The sequence below is a fragment of the Hyaena hyaena genome, unplaced genomic scaffold (genome assembly GCF_003009895.1).
Source record: "Hyaena hyaena isolate Hyena2069 unplaced genomic scaffold, ASM300989v1 scaffold_30, whole genome shotgun sequence".
Taxonomy (NCBI): domain Eukaryota; kingdom Metazoa; phylum Chordata; class Mammalia; order Carnivora; family Hyaenidae; genus Hyaena; species Hyaena hyaena.
In genome coordinates this window covers 2,852,528-2,869,931 of record NW_024080662.1, presented here as the reverse complement: position 1 = coordinate 2,869,931, position 17,404 = coordinate 2,852,528, and the positions used below count along the sequence as shown (strand labels likewise).

The following is a 17,404-nucleotide window of genomic DNA, read 5'->3' as shown; positions in this document are numbered from 1 at the left end:
TGAAACGATGCTCAGTGTCCCTCCTCATCAGGGAAATACAAATGAAAACCACAGTGAGATACCACCTCACACTGGTCAGAGTGGCTAAAATGAGCAAATCAGAGAACTCTAGATGCTGGCGAGGATGTGGAGACACGGGCACCCTCCTACACTGTTGGTGGGAATGTAAACTGGTGCAGCCCCTCTGGAAAACAGTGTGGAGGTTCCTCAAAAAATTAACAATAGAACTCCCCTAGGACCCAACAATAGCACTGCTAGGAATTTTTTTTTTTTAATTTTTTTTAATGTTTTTTATTTATTTCTAGGAGAGAGAGAGAGACAGCGTGAGCAGGGGAGGGTCAGAGAGAGAGGGAGTCACAGAATGAAACAGGCTCCAGGCTCTGAGCTGGCTGTCAGCACAGAGCCCGACGCGGGGCTCGAACCCACGAACTGCGAGATCATGACCTAAGCGAAAGTCGGACGCTTAACCAACTAAGCCACCCAGGCGCCCCAGCACTGGTAGGAATTTACCCGAGGGATACAGGAGTGCTGATGCATAGGGGCACATGTACCCCAGTGTTCATAGCAGCACTCTCAACAAAGCCAAAACATGGAAAAAGCTTAAGTGTCCATCAACGGACGAATGGATCAAGAAGATGTGGTTTATATGATGGAATACTACATGGCAATGAGAACGAATGAAATCTGGCCATGTGTAGCAACATGGATGGAACTCGAGGGTGTTATGCTGTGCGAAATAAGTCAGGCAGAGAAGGACAGATACCATATGTTTGCACGTATAGGAGGATTAGGAAGAACTTAACGGAGGACCGTGGGGGAGAAGAAGGGGGAAAATAGTTGGGGAGAGGGAGGGAGGCAAACCATGAGAGACTCTTGAATGTTGAGAACAAACTGAGGACTGATGGGTATGGGAGGGAGGGGAAAGGGGTTGATGGGCATGAAGGAGGGCATTGTTGGGATGAGCACTGGGTGTTATATGGAAACCAACTTGACAGTAAACTATTGAAGAAAAAAAAAAAAGTGTTCAACTTTGTCTCATGACCCCACCGTTCATGAGTTCAGGCTCTGTGTGGTGCTCTGTGTTAACAGAACCTGGAGCCTACTTCAGATTCTATGTCTCCCTCTCTCTCTGCCCCCTGCCCCCCTGCCCCCCACCCGCTCGCACTCTGTCTCTCTCTCTCTCTCTCTCTCTTTCAAAAATAAATATATACATAGAATTAGATGAGATTTCTGAACTTAAGTTCTTCTCAGGTCTTTTCTGAGCCTGTGCCTTTTTCTCTGGATATGCATGGTGACTTTCTCATTTCCCCTGTGAATATGGTTGGTTTTGAATTCAGTCTGGCTCACAGAAGGGAAAAAAGACAAATGGAAGAGTAAGTGGAGAGCGAAGTACTGGTGCTTTATCTATTTATTAAAAATGTTTGTTTTGAGAGAGAGTGCTTGTGAGCAGGCAAGGGGCAGAGAGAGGGGGAGAGAGAATCCCAAGCAGGCTCCACGCTGCTAGCATAGAGCTGACATGGGGCTCAGACTCACAAACTGTGAGTTCATGACCTGAGCCAAAATTAAGAGTTGGGCACTCAACTGACTGAGCCGCTCAGGCCCTCCAGCACTGGCGCTTTAAATCCCTCCACAAGAGGGAAGGTGAAGCAGTGGAGGGAGGTGCATGTCCACCTTCCTCTTTGCTCCTCTGAGATCGGAAACAGCAGTCTGTGATCAGAGCACAGGTCCCTGTATTTGGAGGACAGGGTGCTTACTGCCTACTCTGGCTCCCACAGACTGTGTGCAGGCTGCTCCGGGAACACGTGCAGGCTGGGGGCTGGGTAGCTGCTACTGTGCCGCAGCAGAAATTCACCAGAATTTACCACCCAAGCTTCCTCTGCCAGCTGCAAGCCTTCAGTAGACTCCAGAGCTCCAAAACAGTCACGTCAGATGGATTTCGCCAGTGCCATGGGTTCGGTGGGCACGGGTTTCTCCTGCTCCCTGCTCTACCCCTTCCCAGAATATTCCTCATAAATTTTTATAAAAACTTTTTATAAATTTTTAAAAATTTTAAAAAATTTTTATAAATTTTACAAAAACTTGGACTGTTCGCCAACTAGTGAGAGAATCTTAACCCCTAGGACTGCCGCCATTTTGTGTGCACTTGCATACCCCACACCCTGGGAGCAGCACTCCTCCTGGTGTTCACAGCCTCTCACGGCAGTCTTTCAGGTGTGGGGCAGGCAGCCTGCACAGAGCAGTGGGCTGGAGAGCATCGGACCAGGACCAGGGCTCCTCTCGGCCCCTGGAAGGATAGGCACTAGGAGTCCTGAGCCACTTCTTCTAACCTGGACTTGATTTTTTCATCCAAGCAGCGTGAGCATTGGACTGGATTCGTGTTTCTTCAGTAAACTAACTTTCGAATATAATCCAGACCAAAAAACCTCCCAGGCTCAGTAATACATGGAATGAAAATAAGAGTAATTAAATTATTGCAGCAATTTTAACACTGGTCTAGTTTATAGTGAATTACAGAAAATGTGTCACAGCAGAGAGACCTACAAAGCAGAGGCTTAAGTCAAATTAAGCTTGTACTATAACTCCGTGATTTGCAATGGACATGGAGGGTGGATATACTTTGGGAACCTATAGGCAATCCTCTTTTTACGATCTGGCCTCAGTTTCCTCATTTGTAAAGCAGGAGCTGGAAGAGTTTTCTCTAAGAAGACCTCCAGTTGCAACTCTGAAATTCTCGGTTCTGGGATTATAGGGCATATAGCTGGCCGGCGTGGTGCGGGGCTTGTGAGGGGGATGGGGACGGTGTGGCTTCAGAGCTTCCTTTCTGACTCCTGTTCTGCTTGGCTTCTCCACATGTAGGCGACAGAGAACGTGGCAGGTGGGACATGGAGGGCCATGGGTCTTGGCTGGATTAAAAGTGCGGTGGCTGTGTGGCTTGGAAGAAGGATTGCTTCCATTGTCTCCCAAAGATAGTTTTAAGAAGTACAAAGGCAAATCTTTTCTATTTTAATCTTTTTATATATGCTTTATTGAGTGTTTTTAAGAATATGTAGCTAGCACATCGAATTTGTTGTTTCAGAGAGGTAGCTACTTAGGATGTAGCTCCACTTTGAAAAGTGGGTCAACCTGAAAGAAAATGTAAAGTCCCCATGGTATTTGATGACGGCAGAGGTTCTGGTAGGGGAGGGGGCCTAGATTCCAGAAGTCCTGGCCTGAGGGACTGGTTAGACCCTATCAGCGTGGCTGTGAGCCTTCTCCTTGCTCTGGGCCCCCTGAAGTCTGCTCCGCAAGGGAGCTTCCATTCCTGCCCAGAGAGGAGCCGGGGCCCAAGGGAGAGTGGCCAAGTGGGGCTGGTGCCAGGTCTCCCTTCTGAAGCAGGGGTCTTGGAGCTGGGCTCCACAGGGTGGTGTCCTGGAGGGTTTCTTCTGGCCAGCGCCAGCCCTCCGCTGGAGGCCCTGGTGGGGGGGCTGGTTCTCCCAGTGGATGGGTGAGGGTGTGCGCGGTACGCGGTGGTGGCCCATCCCTTTGTTTTGGGCACTTGTTTCTTGGAGAGTATATTGTCTACCCTTCTATTTGAGCACAAGTTTTGTCTGCTTTGTTTCCCCAAAATGGGAATAGTTTTGTTTTTTATAAAGAGTAAAAGTGTTCAATATAAAAAATAGAGTATTAAACATATATCTCTATACGTATATAGAAAATAGGATAAATTACTTAGACCCTGTTACCCAGGGTAATCACTTAACATTTTCGTGTATAACCTTCTAGAATCTTTTGTCTTTGTGTATTATACCTAGTTGGCTCTCAGTATATATGTGATTTTATGTAAATGAAATCGTACTGCTCATCTGTTACTTTTTTTTTTTTTGCCCAACAATAAATATGTCATGAACATCTAAACATGATAGACTCTTGTCTGCAGGCTTTGTGGCTGTAGAGTGTTCTCTTTTGTGAGTAGGCTTAATAACATAATTTATTTAAACAATCCTCTTTAATGGAAATTTTGGTGGCATCCCAGTATTTGGCCCTATTAATAATACTGTGTGCTTATCCAAGCATTTGCTTTACTGAGTATCTTTTACTGTATGTTCTAGGTACAGAATTGTGGGTCAGCATTAAGTACATTAACTTTTTTTCCTAAAAAATTTTTTTTTGAGAGTGGGGAGGGGGTTGGTGGGTGAGTGTGGAGGGACAGAGGATCTAAAGTAGGCTCCAAGCTGACAGCAGAGAGCCTGATGTGGGGCTGGAGCTCACAAATCCTGAGATCATGGCCTGTGTTGAAGTCATATGCTTAACTGAGCCACTCAGGTGCACCATACATGAACATTTTTAATGAGTGTTGTAAAACTGCCTTCCAGAAAGGTGGGACTGAGCCAGCCAACCAGCCCTGGCTGGTGGGATGGGTGTTGAGCAGCTAAGGTATAGCTGTGGGCTTTCTTCGGATCCCTTGAAGGTGCAGTCTCCTAGCTTAGATGTGTATTTCTTGGGGCCTGCCTGTACTCTACCCCAAATGATGGCAGGCTTGCTTCTCCCATCTGCCCCCCAGAATGCTGTCCGTGTCCCGCGGGACTTTGAGGGCTGCAGTGTCCTTCGCAAGTACCTAGGCCAGCTCCACTACCTGCAGAGTCGGGTCCCCATGGGCTCTGGCCAGGAGGCCGCCGTTCCTGTCACCTGGTGAGAGCTGGCAGACAGGGCTGGGGGGAGCCTGGAGGGTGCCTGGACGGCCCAGGGTGTATGGATGGTGGGGGTGTCCCCTCCCTTTACTCTCCTCCCTGCCCCCTTCCTTGCTCCAGAGGATGGGGAGTGGCTTGGTGTGGTCTCCCCAGGCCTCCCTCCGACCTGCACTGGGGTGACTGGTCCCCTCACCTGGCCTCAAGGCCCTGGCCACCTCCTTCCCTTAAGATGATGGGGGTGGCCTGTCTGCAGGACCGAGATCTTCTCTGGCAAATCTGTGGCCCATGAGGACATCAAGTATGAGCAGGCCTGCATTCTCTACAACCTCGGTGAGCTACTTAACTCCTCCATGGTCCTACCTCCAAGGCCTGCCAAGCCAGGATCTCAGCTCAGCAGAAGGTCACAAAAGCAGCGCGCTCATGGACAGAAGTCCCCCACATTCTGGCCCCTTCACTGCCTCCCCCATAGCTCTGCCAGCGCTTCTTCTGGGCCATGGGCAACCACCCTGCTGGGGAGAAGCTCCGCCGGGCTGGTTGCCACATTGCTGTCACTGCTTTGTGCTCTGGCCAAGAGTAGCAACCTGTCATCTAGGACTGGACAGCACTGGGGGTCCCTTGGCTTCCAGGTGGCCTGAGCTAGCCCTGATGACTTGGCCTTAATGTGGCTTAGGGGAGGGGCCTGGGGAGCCCCAGAGTCCTGTGTAGGCACCCTGGGGCTTCAAGACTGGACCTGGAGGCTGGGGGCTATGGATGGGAGTTCCTCCTTCCTCCGCCCGCACCTCTGCCTGGTGTAGAGCAGGAGACTGAGGGGCTGAGTGTGTCTTTGGGCCAGCTGCCCCAGTTCTCAGATCCCTGTTTTCCTGACCGTGAGTGACAACACTGCCCCCTCTGCCTTAGACTTGACAAAGGTGTAGGGCAGCCTAGGGACTGGCCCCAGGCCAGCCCTGACACCATGTCCTCTGACTCCCCAGGGGCACTGCACTCCATGTTGGGGGCCATGGACAAGCGGGTGTCTGAGGAGGTGAGGAGGGGAGGGGCAGTGGGCGGGACAGAGGACATAAACCCAGGAGGGGTGCTGAGTGTCCTTCACCGCCAGAGTTTGCAGCCTGTCCTGGGGGAGTGGACACGGGCAGCTGTCTGGCTCTGCCTCTGGCCATCCTCTGCCTCTCCCCCTACCAGGGCATGAAGGTGTCCTGCACTCACTTCCAGTGCGCAGCAGGCGCCTTTGCCTACCTGCGTGAGCACTTCCCTCATGCCTACAGCGTTGACATGAGCCGCCAGATCCTCACTCTCAATGTCAACCTCATGCTGGTGAGGTGGTGCCCTTGTTGGAGCCCAGTTGGATCCGGGGGAGGGGACAGCTGGTGCTGGTTCCTAGACCAGGCCCCTTGCAGATGGCAGTGGGGCCTTGGCTTTGATCTTTTGAGCCCCAGTGGATCAGAGCAGTGCTTCTTGGAGTAGGGAGGCTGGAGGAGAGAGGACAAGGGAGGGGATCCCTCTGTGGTCCCCCTGATGGGAAGGGTAGGATGTCTGGGTGAACAAGTGAATGCACCTGCATTTGTCCAGGGCCAGGCTCAGGAGTGCCTTCTGGAGAAGTCCATGTTGGACAACAGGAAGAGCTTTCTGGTGGCCCGCATCAGTGCACAGGTAGGGATGGGGGTGGGCGGTGGCCCCAAAGGGACCGAGAGCAGGCCTTTAGTTCATTCCTGATGCCCACTCATGGCCCCATCCTGGCTCCCAGGTGGTGGATTACTACAAGGAGGCATGCCGGGCCTTGGAGAATCCTGACACCGCCTCGCTGCTGGGCCGGATTCAGAAGGACTGGAAGAAGCTTGTACAGATGAAGATCTACTACTTTGCAGCTGTGGCCCATGTGCGAGCACGGTGACCACTGGGGCGGGACGGGCTGGGGGCGAGGCTGCCATGGCTGTGAAGTAAGTGGCGGCATCTTCTCTCTTGCCAGCTGCACATGGGAAAGCAAGCTGAGGAACAGCAGAAGTTCGGGGAGCGGGTGAGTGAGCCATGGCAGGGGGGTTAGGGTGGAGTCCAGCCTGGAGGGTTGTCCCTTACCCCCCACACCCTTGGCCACTGCTGGCTGTAGGCCTGGTGTTTCTTTTATGTTGTCCCATCTGTTTCACCCTTATCCCAAGAGGCCTGAAGAGGTGGGGCAGGAGGTGACACTAAGATGTTGGCTGGGCTGGTGCCTGGTTGCTTCTAATGGGTCACCTGACGGCAGGCAGGGCTTAATGGGGTGGGAGGAGGAGGGAAGGACGGACTGGCTCTGCCTCCTACCTGCTTCAGGTCGCATACTTCCAGAGTGCCCTGGACAAGCTCAATGAAGCCATCAAGTTGGCCAAGGTAAAGCTGAGGAAGAGCATGGCTGCTCCTCAGAGCCCTGAGAGTATATGGTGGGGCTGAGGGTTGTCCTGGCACTGGCTTTGCTTGGTGCTGAGTGGCCTCCCCACTCCCCCCTCCCCCGCCCTGTCCTACAGGGGCAGCCCGACACTGTGCAAGATGCACTGCGCTTCACTATGGATGTCATTGGGGGAAAGTGAGTCTGGGGCTGGGGGTGGCCCTGGTTCCTATTTGTTAGGAAGGGTCTCAGCCCTTTGCCCACATTGACTACCTGAGAGCAGTGGCCCCCACGGGAGGCTAGGTCCTGGATCCCTGCTGATTGCTGGACTCCCCACTTCCCCTTCTGACTCCAGGTACAATTCTGCCAAAAAGGACAATGACTTCATCTACCACGAGGCTGTCCCGGTACTGGACACCTTGCAGCCCGTGAAAGGTCTGGAGCTGAGCGGAGGCTGAGGCTTGGGGTAGCGGGTGAAGACAGGACAGAACAGAGGCAGACTCAGATCTTGTGTGGGCTTGGTCTCCAGTTGTTCCTCTCCCTCCCAGGCGCCCCCTTGGTGAAGCCCTTACCAGTGAACCCCACAGACCCAGCTGTTACAGGCCCTGACATCTTCGCCAAACTGGTACCCATGGCTGCCCATGAAGCGTCCTCGCTATACAGGTGGGCGGGAGGGGCCGGCCCCGTTCTTAGCACAGGTGGGGTTGCCATGTTTCAGGACGTAGATTTCCAGCAACTGCTCTGTCACTTCTGCAGCGAGGAGAAGGCCAAGCTGCTTCGGGAGATGATGGCCAAGATTGAGGACAAGAATGAAGTCCTGGAGTGAGTGTGGGGCTGGAGGTGTACACAGATCTCTGTGGGGTTCCCAGTGCTGCCTGCAGCAGGGAGAGGAATAGTGAATGGCCTCTTGCACCAGATTTCCTGGCTCTGCCTTATCTGCCCATGGTCTTGGGTGCTAGGTTTACGGGGTGAAAGTCACAGGTCTTGGGAGGACGTTGTACCTCTGTTCCATTTTTTTCAGCAGTTCCCTGGGTCTGTTCTGTGGGGCCAGGCTAGACCTCCAGTGGGAGAGTCAGGATGCAGATTTACCCTCTGCGAGGACCTCAGGCCTAGTTTCAGTGATGGGGCTTGCCCTCGGGAGAGGAGTGAGGAGTTGGGTCAACACCCACCGGGTCCTGATGCCCCCACAGCCAGTTCATGGATTCAATGCAGTTGGATCCTGAGACCGTGGACAACCTTGATGCGTACAGCCACATCCCACCCCAGCTTATGGAAAAGTGTGCAGCTCTCAGTGTCCGGCCCGACACCGTCAGGAACCTTGTCCAGTCCATGCAAGGTGAGCAAGGGGGAGAAGCAAGTGGCTGGGGGTGGTCATCTGTAGAGGCCACCTCTGTGTCCTCTGTTCACCGAGGATGAAGGGTAGACCTCTGAGCACTGGGCACGAGCACCCACCTCCGTGCCTCCGTGGATCCTTGCACCCTGTGTGCCCTGCTGTGCCACGGGCCCTTGACCGGGTGGTTCTGTCTCCCTGGGGATGGACCCAAGTAGATGCCTGGTGTGCCTGCCTCAGGAGCGGACTCTTCCCCCCTCCCCCACACCCCTAGTGCTGTCAGGTGTGTTCACGGATGTGGAGGCCTCCCTGAAGGACATCAGGGAGCTGCTGGAGGAGGACGAGCTGCTTGAGCAGAAGTTGCAGGAGGCCGTGGGCCAGGCCGGGGCCAGCCTGGCGGGGGCGGCCAGCTCCAGGGCTGAGCTGGCTGAGGTGAGGCGGGACTGGGCCAAGTACATGGAGGTCCACGAGAAGGCCTCCTTCACCAACAGCGAGCTGCACCGCGCCATGAATCTGCACGTCGGTAACCTGCGCCTGCTCAGCGGGCCGCTGGACCAGGTCCGGGCTGCCCTGCCCTCGCCAGCCCTCACCCCAGGTGAGTCCCTCCCGTCCCCAGGGGAAGGGAGGCCGAGCCGGAGTCTCGGGTCTCACGACCACTGCTGCTCCCAGAGGACAAGGCTGTGCTGCAGAATCTGAAGCGCATCCTGGCCAAGGTGCAGGAGATGCGGGACCAGCGCGTGTCCCTGGAGCAGCAGCTGCGCGAGCTTATCCAGAAGGATGACATCACCGCCTCACTGGTGACCACGGACCACTCAGAGATGAAGGTTGTTGGGTGAGCAGAGGGAGGGTCTCTGGGCTTCACCTGTAAGTGGCGAGGCCCTGAGTGTCTATCCTCCACCCCCCAACACCTTCCCACAGAAGCTGTTTGAGGAACAGTTGAAGAAGTATGACCAGCTGAGGGTGTACCTGGAGCAGAACCTGGCGGCCCAGGACAACGTCCTGCGGGCACTGACGGAGGCCAACGTGCAGTACGCGGCCGTGCGGCGGGTGCTCAGTGACCTGGACCAAAAGTCAGTGTCCGGCCCCCTGCTCTTGCCCAGACTCCCACCCGGCGCTTGGCCTAGCTTCCCACCTCCCGCTGGCCTTTCTGCCCACCAGGTGGAACTCCACACTGCAGACCCTGGTGGCCTCCTACGAAGCCTATGAGGACCTGATGAAAAAGTCCCAGGAGGGCAAGGACTTCTATGCGGACCTGGAGAGCAAGGTGGCTGCCCTTTTGGAACGGGCCCAGTCCATCTGCCAGGCCCGAGAGGCTGCCCGCCAGCAGCTCCTGGACAGGTGGGTGAGGCCCCCCCCTCCCCGCACCGGGCATCTCCTGGCCACACCCAGGCTAGGCGCACGGGGGTCTGGCTGGATCCAGGACTTCCTCACCTTGTTCTACAGGGAGCTTAAGAAGAAGCCGCCCCCACGGCCCACAGCCCCAAAGCCGCTGCTGCCCAGGAGGGAGGAAGGAGAGGCAGTGGAGACGGGAGACCTGCCTGAGGAGCTGCGCAGCCTGCCCCCCGACATGGTGGCCGGCCCGCGGCCACCTGACACCTACTTGGGAGCCGCCGCCCCTCTCCACTTTCCTCCCAGCCCCTTCCCCAGTGTTGCAGGCCCGGGACCCCACTATCTCTCCGGTCCCTTACCTCCTGGTACCTACTCGGGCCCCACCCAGATGTTGCCACACAGGGCCCCCCAGGCTCCAGGACATCCTGCAATGGCCGTGGCCCCTGGACCTGCCCTCTACCCGGCCCCTGCCTACACACCGGAGCTGGGCCTCGTGCCCCGATCCTCCCCACAGCATGGCGTGGTGAGCAGCCCCTATGGGGGGGTAGGGCCACCCCCACCAGTGGCAGGTCTGCCCTCGGCCCCACCTCCCCAGTTTCCAGGTCCCGAGTTGGCCATGGGGGTTCGGCCAGCCACCACCACGGTGGATAGCATCCAGGCCCCCATCTCCAGCCACACAGCGCCACGGCCAAACCCCAGCCCTGCTCCTCCTCCCCAGCCCTGCTTCCCAGTGTCCCCACCGCAGCCACAGCTGCTCCCTGCGCCCTACACCTACCCTCTGGGGCACAAGCAACCCCTCACTGCTCCCCCTGCCCAACACCACTTTACTCCTGGGATTCCCCCGGGTTTTCCAGCCCCAAGGGTGGGCCCCCAGCCCCAGCCTCAGCCTCATCCCACAGGATTGGCGTTTGGGCCCCAGCCCCCCCAGCAGCCCCTTCCACTCCAGCATCCGAACCTCTTCCCAACCCAGGCTCCAGGGCGGGTACCCCTCCAGCCCCCCCAGCCTCCCTATCCCTTTACCCCTCAGCCTGGTGTCTTAGGACAGCCCACACCACCCCTGCACACACAGCTCTACCCCGGTCCCTCTCAGGACCCTCTGCCCCCACACTCGGGGGCTCTGCCCTTTCCCAGCCCTGGGCCACCTCAGTCTCCCCATCCCACCCTGGCATATTGTCCTGCCCCTTCCCCCAGGCCCCTGGGCCCCCAGGCAGCCCCTCTCTCCATTCGAGGCCCCTCACCTGCTGGCCAGCCCACTCCCAACCCCCACCTGGTGCCTTCACCGGCTCCATCACCGGGGCCTGGCCCAGTTCCTCCTCGGCCCGCAGCAGCAGAGCCGCTTTCCGCGTGTGCGCGCCGGGGCACTGCGGCCGCAGACCTGCTTTCCTCCAGCCCTGAGAGTCAGCATGGGGGCACACAGCCGCCCGGGGGCGGGCAGCCCTTGCTGCAGCCTACGAAGGTGGATGCGGCTGAGGGCCGCCGGCCACAGGCCCTGCGGCTGATTGAGCGGGACCCCTACGAGCGCCCCGAGAGGCTGCAGCAGTTGCAGCAGGAGCTGGAGGCCTTCAGGGGCCAGCTGGGCGACGCGGGGGCTCTGGACGCCGTGTGGCGAGAGCTGCAGGACGCCCAGGAACAGGATGCTCGGGGCCGGTCCATCGCCATCGCACGCTGCTACTCGCTGAAGAACAGGCACCAGGACGTCATGCCCTACGACAGTAACCGCGTGGTGCTGCGCTCGGGCAAGGATGACTACATCAACGCCAGCCGCGTGGAGGGGCTCTCGCCCTACTGTCCGCCCTTGGTGGCCACCCAGGCGCCACTGCCTGGCACAGCTGCTGACTTCTGGCTCATGGTGCACGAGCAGAAGGTGTCGGTCATTGTCATGCTAGTGTCTGAGGCTGAGATGGAGAAGGTAAGGAGGCGAGGGGGAGGGTGTGCCCAAGAGGGACTCTGGAAAGAGCCCTAAGTGCCTCGTCTGGTTGATCCTCAGCAAAAGGTGGCACGCTATTTCCCCACCGAGCGGGGCCAGCCCATGGTGCACGGTGCCCTGAGCCTGGCGCTGAGCAGCGTCCGCACCACCGAGACCCACGTGGAGCGCGTGCTGAGCCTCCAGTTCCGCGATCAGAGCCTCAAGCGCTCGCTCGTGCACCTCCACTTCCCTACGTGGCCTGAGCTGTGCGTCTGCTGGGGTGGGGCAGGGCGGGGGTGGGCGGGGCCTCAGACCTCAGACGGGGTGTGGCTCACAGGTCTTGCCCCCCCCCCTCCCCCAGAGGTCTGCCCGACAGCCCCAGCAACCTGCTGCGCTTCATCCAGGAGGTGCATGCGCACTACCTGCATCAGCGGCCCCTGCACACGCCGGTCATCGTGCACTGCAGGTAGGGCACGCGCGGTTGTGGGCACGTCCCCGCAGGGGTCCTCTGGCCCCCCCCCCCCCCGGCTCACGCCCCGCCCTCCTTCCCGCCGCAGCTCCGGGGTGGGCCGCACTGGGGCCTTTGCGCTGCTCTACGCCGCTGTGCAGGAGGTAGAGGCCGGAAACGGGATCCCCGAGCTGCCCCGGCTGGTGCGGTGCATGCGGCAGCAGAGGAAACACATGCTGCAGGAGAAAGTAAGGGTTTGGCTGGTGGGCGCTGGGTGGGGTCCCTTGCCTCCGGGGAGGCGAGGCCCCGCCCAACTGATGGGGACGCCGCCGCAGCTGCACCTCAGGTTCTGCCATGAGGCGGTCGTGAGACACGTGGAGCAGGTGCTGCAGCGCCACGGTGTGCCCCCTCCGGGCAGGGCTCCGGCCGGCACAGGCATCAGTCAGAAGGTGAGGAAGGAGCCCCTGGGGGTGGCTGGGCCGCCCCCAGCCTGGTGGACTCGTCCTCACACGCTTCTGTCTGCCCAGAATCACCTTCCTCAGGACTCCCAGGACCTGGTCCTCGGTGGAGACGTGCCCATCAGCTCCATCCAGGCCACCATCGCCAAGCTCAGCATCCGGCCTCCTGGGGGCCTCGATTCTCCTGCTGCGGGCCTCCCAGGCCCTGAGGAGCCCCCAGGCCTGCCGCCAGCCAGCCTCCCAGAGTCTGCCCAGCTCCCCCCCTCCTCCCCGCCCCCCCTGTCTTCACCCCTGCCGGAAGTCCCCCAGCCTGAGGAGGAACAGCCAGCACCTGAGGCCCCCAACGTGGGCCCCCCCTCCTCTTCCCTGGAGCTCTTGGCCTCCTTAACTCCGGAGGCCTTCTCCCTGGACAGCTCCTTACGAGGAAAGCAGCGGATGAGCAAGCATAACTTTCTGCAGGCCCACAATGGGCAGGGTCTGCGGGCTGCCAGGCCCACCGATGACCCCCTTAGCCTTCTGGATCCGCTCTGGACACTGAACAAGACCTGAACAGGCTTTGCCTGCCTAGTCCTTCCACTACATCATCTCCCATGCCTAGCAGCGCCTCTCAGGTGGGCCTGGCCTCTCACTCCCATTCCAGCTGCCTTCAGCCCTGCCTGGCCCAGCCCACATCCCTGTGGGGATGAGATGTATCACGGGCTTTGGGGTCAAGTTCTACTCCTTTGGGGAACCTGACATTTTTCAGCTCTTTGCTATTAAAAGTAATCAACCAACCCGTTCTGTGGCCAGTGTCTGCCTACTGCTGCCTTAGGGAGGAAGCCTGAATCTCAGTGGAACCTCTTAGCAAGCTTGGATGTAGGCAGGTGGCAGGATGATGGCAGGGCCACCCTTGGCATCCACACCTTGGGAAGGTTAAGAAGGTCGGTGGCGCTCGCTTGCTCCACCCCTGCACAGTCGTGCACAGGGAGGGCATGCAGAAGTGATGCAGCAGAGCTCTAGGGCAAAATTCAAGTGGCTCAAAAGGCCCATGGCAGATGGGATTTAAAAAAAAAAAAACTTTATTATTACAATGAACTAGGCAGAACAGTTCAGAGGCAGCTTCCAGAAGACTTAGCTCTGCACCACAGATCCTGCCCCCACTCAGTCCAGCTTCTCCAGCACAGAGGGCACGTATACCAGGCTGAGCTCGCTGCCGAAGTTGCAGACAATGGCGGCATTGTCCAGCACCAGGATCTGGCGGGTGGGCTGGGCCTCACTGTTCTTCCCCAGGTAGACTGTCTGTAACAGGTCCCCGTAGTTTAGGTCCCAAAAGGAGACACAGCCCTGGCCACCAGTCACCAGCAGGTTGTCAGAGATGACCCCCAAGCTTGCTCCACAGCCCAGGTCCTGGAGGCAAAGACAGGAGAAGTCAGTGTCTTGAATCCCTCTCTAAAACACCAACAGTCCTGCTGCCCCCAATGTGCCCACCTGCTGAATAGAATAGAGCTTGATGCCTGTGCTACGGTCCCAGATGCTGATGAGATCATCCAGGCCACTACTGATGACGCAGGAGGTGGTACAGGTGAGGGAGGTGACGTCCCCACGGTGAGCAAACATGTGGCTGACCCGGCTGCCAGTCAGTACATCCCACAGGCAGATGGCCCCATCTTGTCCTCCACTGGCCAGCACCATGGTCTAGAGGAATAGGCCCAGGGGAGCTGGGTCATTTGTGGAACACCTTTGTGCCCACGGGTGTCCCAGTGCCCTGGGAGTGAGGGTCCTCACTGCTTTCCAGAAGGTTCTGAGGGCCAGATGCCCAGAATCAGAAACAAAACCCATGGCTTGGTATCCCTACACCCCACCCATGGCCCTCTCACCTGGTCAATGTACACCGTTGTGATGGCCCCCGAGTGGCCCTGCAGGGTGAAGAGGCAACAGGAGTCCTCCAGACGGAACACCTGGGGCAGGGATGGACATCAGGTTCTGACCTCTGGCATTTTCCCAATGACATTTTGGCCAAGAAATCCCTTCTGCATCCTCTCCCTGGCTGACCCCCAAATGCTCCCATCACCTGTGGGGGGCCACCCAGCACCCAAGAGATGGGAGCTGACTCACTCTCAGCGTGTGGTCTTGACTCCCAGTCACAAGTCGGCCAGCTGCAGCCTTCAGGGCTGTGATAGGTTTCTGGTGTGCGCAGGGCACAGTGTGGGTCAGGTGACAGGCTACCGTGTCACTGCTGCTGTACACAGGGGATGCAGGGGAACTGCTCCGCCCTGGGGTCCCTGGGGACAACCGGCCCAGTAAGGGATCTCCAAGAAGCTGCCTTGCAGGCAGCTACCGCACTTCACCCCACCGGGTGCAGACAACCACCCAGCACAGGCCCTCTGACCTCGGAACTGCAGGGGGCTGATAGCAGTGCGGGTCTCCAAGGAAAAGAAATCCAGGGAACCGTTGAGCCGGGCAGCCACGATCCTGGAAAAGAGTGGCTGCTGATGGGCTCTCCCTCAGAACGCCCAGGCCTGCTGCCTAGCAGTGTGGGCACCCGACAGGTCAACTCCAGTGGGCATATGGGAACAGAGACGTAGGGATCTAGGCCAAGATGCAAGTGCAGGGGGCTGGGGCACATGCTGAAGCTGAGGGACCCAGGTTACAATTCTGTTCTTTGCCTCCGTTTCTTCATCTGTGAAATGGGACAACTACCCACCTCTCAAGGTGGTCATGGAGGATAATGGGTGAAGTGGTACCAGGAGAACAATCACATAAGACTGGAAACTAAAAAAAAAACAAGCACGTGGGGGGTGGGGTTTGCCTCCACAGCCTGGAGCTAATGGAGGGGCTTCAGAGAAGGGGGAATCGGCTCCAAGAGGAGGCTGAGTGTTGGAGCCACAGGAGGTACTGTTGTCTCCACCCTCTTAAAGCAGCTTCAATCTAAGCACTACCCACTCGACTTCCTTTTTCCACAAAGATTTTCTTCACAGCTCAGAATTCCTGAGCAGAGATGGGGACATTTGCCCAGTGGCCCTAAAACTTCAAAGTGAGTGAAGCTTAAAATCTTACTCCTAGGTGACACTGGGTGGCTCAGTTGGTTAAGCATCTGACTTTGACTCAGGTCATGATCTCACAGTTTGTGGGTTGGAGCCCCTGCATCGGGCTCCCTGCTGTCAGCACAGAGCCTGGAGCCTGCTCCGGATTCTGTGTCTCTCTGCCCTTCCCGTGCTTGTTCTCTCTCAAAAGTAAACATTAAAAGTTTTTAAAAAATAAATAAAATAAAATCTTACTCCAGCAAAAGGCCTAGAAGCCCTGACTTTGAAGGGTCTGAGCCAGAGCCTGCAAAAGCATGGTGTCGGAGGGCTGGGCTGAGACCTGGGGGGGGGGGGGGGGGGGGGGGGGGGGGGGGGGGGGGGGGGGGGCTTCCCTAAGCCTGAGAAAACAAGCAAGGGGAAGAATTTCCAAGTGTGGAGGAACCCAATGAACTTGGCCAGGTTGGGGGGGAGGATGTCAGCCACCGCCTGTGCAAGCACAGCCTAGCGGGACAAAAATAACAATAGCCACCAGAACCAGAGAGCAAAGGGCAATGGGTACCCTGGCCCCTAGAAGAAAAAAGCTCCAGCTCTAGCTTAGGTGTGAGGGACCCTGGAGGGTAGGGCCACATGGACTGACAGGCGACGTGTTGAGCAGGAGGTATCTGGCTGCAGCAAGACCTGGGGTTATGAGCCCAGAATGGGGAGCGAAAGCTCCGGTGGCCGAGCCTGCAGAGAGTGGGCGCGGACAGAGCCCAGGGAGCACCCACAGCCAATAGGCATGCCGAAGAAAGAAGCGAGGGAAGTGTCCAGCACCAACCAGAAAAGGACATTTTCGCAAGAAAATTCTGCTACAAGGCATTTTTCAGCCACTGAAAACGCAGCCAAGACCTGACCAGGTCAGTATTGATAGGCTAATGGGGGAAAACTCCACGGTTTCCCTCTCGCACACAGTCACAGTGAGGATCAAGGGCCTATTCTGAGGGCTTTAGGTGTCACCCCCCCACCCCCACTGAGTGGTTTACCCACTGTTCACTGGTACCGGGGGGCTGAGTACCAGGATGGGATGAGGAAGGGAACATCAAGGGGCAGGGCAAGCAGCCCAGTGTGCTCACCTCTTGTCCAGGAAAACGAGCGCAGTGATGCCTGATGACACCTCCTCGCTGCTGCAGCGCAGCGTGCCCTCGATGGCGTCCCACACCTGCAGGCCCAGAGGCAGTGAGCGCCTGGGGGCCTGAGAGGCCCTCAAAGCCGCGCGGGGACAGCCCTCTGCCCACCCCGGGGCCCCTACCCACCTCCAGGCGGCCGCTGCTCCGCCCCACCACGATAAGGCTGCCCTGCAGCTCCAGGCTCCAGATGGAGCCGTCTGCACTGGGGGCCCAGGCCAGGGACGGGGAGCCCTTCTCCGGAGGATAGCCCCCCTCCTCCTCGGGGGTCAGGGACGGCCCGGGCCCAGGGGAAGGCGGGCGCAGGGTGGGCGTGGGCCCAGGAACCAGGCCATCCTCCTGGTACACGCGCTGCACCAGGCGGCTGAAGTCATAGCCCGGGCCCTCACGAGCACGGCTGCAGCCGGCCCGGTGCCGGGGCTCCGGCTGCGCGGGTTCCAAGAGCTTAGGCTGTGCCGAGAAGTTGGTGTCGATCAGGCAGGTGAGGTCTGGTTGGTCCCCGAAGAGGGCGGGCGGCGGAGGGCCTCGGGGGCGGTGCCGCAGAGGAGGGCTGTCCCCGGGCTCCTCAGGGCCCCCCTTCCCGCTGTCGGACAGCTGTTCCCAGCTCTCTTGAGCCTCGAACGTGCTGCCAACGCCACTATCGCGGCGCTGCCTGTGGGGGGGTGGGCCGGGATGATGGAGTGAGGACGGAGTGGGGTGACAGGCAGGCAGGGGCTGGGGAAGGAGGGGGGAGAGGGAATGTGAGGGG

The 17,404-nt window shown here is 58.1% G+C and overlaps 2 protein-coding genes across 2 annotated transcripts in view; one reads left to right on the top strand and one right to left on the bottom strand.

The window, feature by feature from the left end:
- The window catches only part of PTPN23 (protein tyrosine phosphatase non-receptor type 23), a 32,418-nt gene extending 19,149 nt beyond the window's left edge, over nt 1-13,269 (top strand). The window contains exons 3-25 of the mRNA XM_039228167.1: nt 4,541-4,668; nt 4,921-4,997; nt 5,639-5,688; nt 5,847-5,978; nt 6,234-6,314; nt 6,409-6,540; nt 6,631-6,678; nt 6,969-7,025; nt 7,160-7,218; nt 7,376-7,455; nt 7,569-7,683; nt 7,777-7,842; nt 8,211-8,356; nt 8,625-8,945; nt 9,020-9,174; nt 9,269-9,420; nt 9,509-9,688; nt 9,794-11,588; nt 11,667-11,851; nt 11,947-12,051; nt 12,143-12,281; nt 12,369-12,482; nt 12,561-13,269. Of these exons, the coding sequence (XP_039084098.1) occupies nt 4,541-4,668; nt 4,921-4,997; nt 5,639-5,688; nt 5,847-5,978; nt 6,234-6,314; nt 6,409-6,540; nt 6,631-6,678; nt 6,969-7,025; nt 7,160-7,218; nt 7,376-7,455; nt 7,569-7,683; nt 7,777-7,842; nt 8,211-8,356; nt 8,625-8,945; nt 9,020-9,174; nt 9,269-9,420; nt 9,509-9,688; nt 9,794-11,588; nt 11,667-11,851; nt 11,947-12,051; nt 12,143-12,281; nt 12,369-12,482; nt 12,561-13,040 (4,797 nt within the window). The 3' untranslated portion in view covers nt 13,041-13,269. The remainder of the gene's footprint in view (nt 1-4,540; nt 4,669-4,920; nt 4,998-5,638; nt 5,689-5,846; nt 5,979-6,233; nt 6,315-6,408; nt 6,541-6,630; nt 6,679-6,968; nt 7,026-7,159; nt 7,219-7,375; nt 7,456-7,568; nt 7,684-7,776; nt 7,843-8,210; nt 8,357-8,624; nt 8,946-9,019; nt 9,175-9,268; nt 9,421-9,508; nt 9,689-9,793; nt 11,589-11,666; nt 11,852-11,946; nt 12,052-12,142; nt 12,282-12,368; nt 12,483-12,560) is intronic.
- Nucleotides 13,270-13,534: 265 nt separating this feature from the next.
- The window catches only part of LOC120229312 (SREBF chaperone), a 70,395-nt gene continuing 66,525 nt past the window's right edge, over nt 13,535-17,404 (bottom strand). Inside the window, exons 17-23 of the mRNA XM_039228239.1 lie at nt 16,786-17,308; nt 16,606-16,691; nt 14,860-14,942; nt 14,586-14,752; nt 14,348-14,428; nt 13,959-14,165; nt 13,535-13,877 (exon numbers count right to left, since the gene is read on the bottom strand). Of these exons, the coding sequence (XP_039084170.1) occupies nt 13,632-13,877; nt 13,959-14,165; nt 14,348-14,428; nt 14,586-14,752; nt 14,860-14,942; nt 16,606-16,691; nt 16,786-17,308 (1,393 nt within the window). The 3' untranslated portion in view covers nt 13,535-13,631. The remainder of the gene's footprint in view (nt 13,878-13,958; nt 14,166-14,347; nt 14,429-14,585; nt 14,753-14,859; nt 14,943-16,605; nt 16,692-16,785; nt 17,309-17,404) is intronic.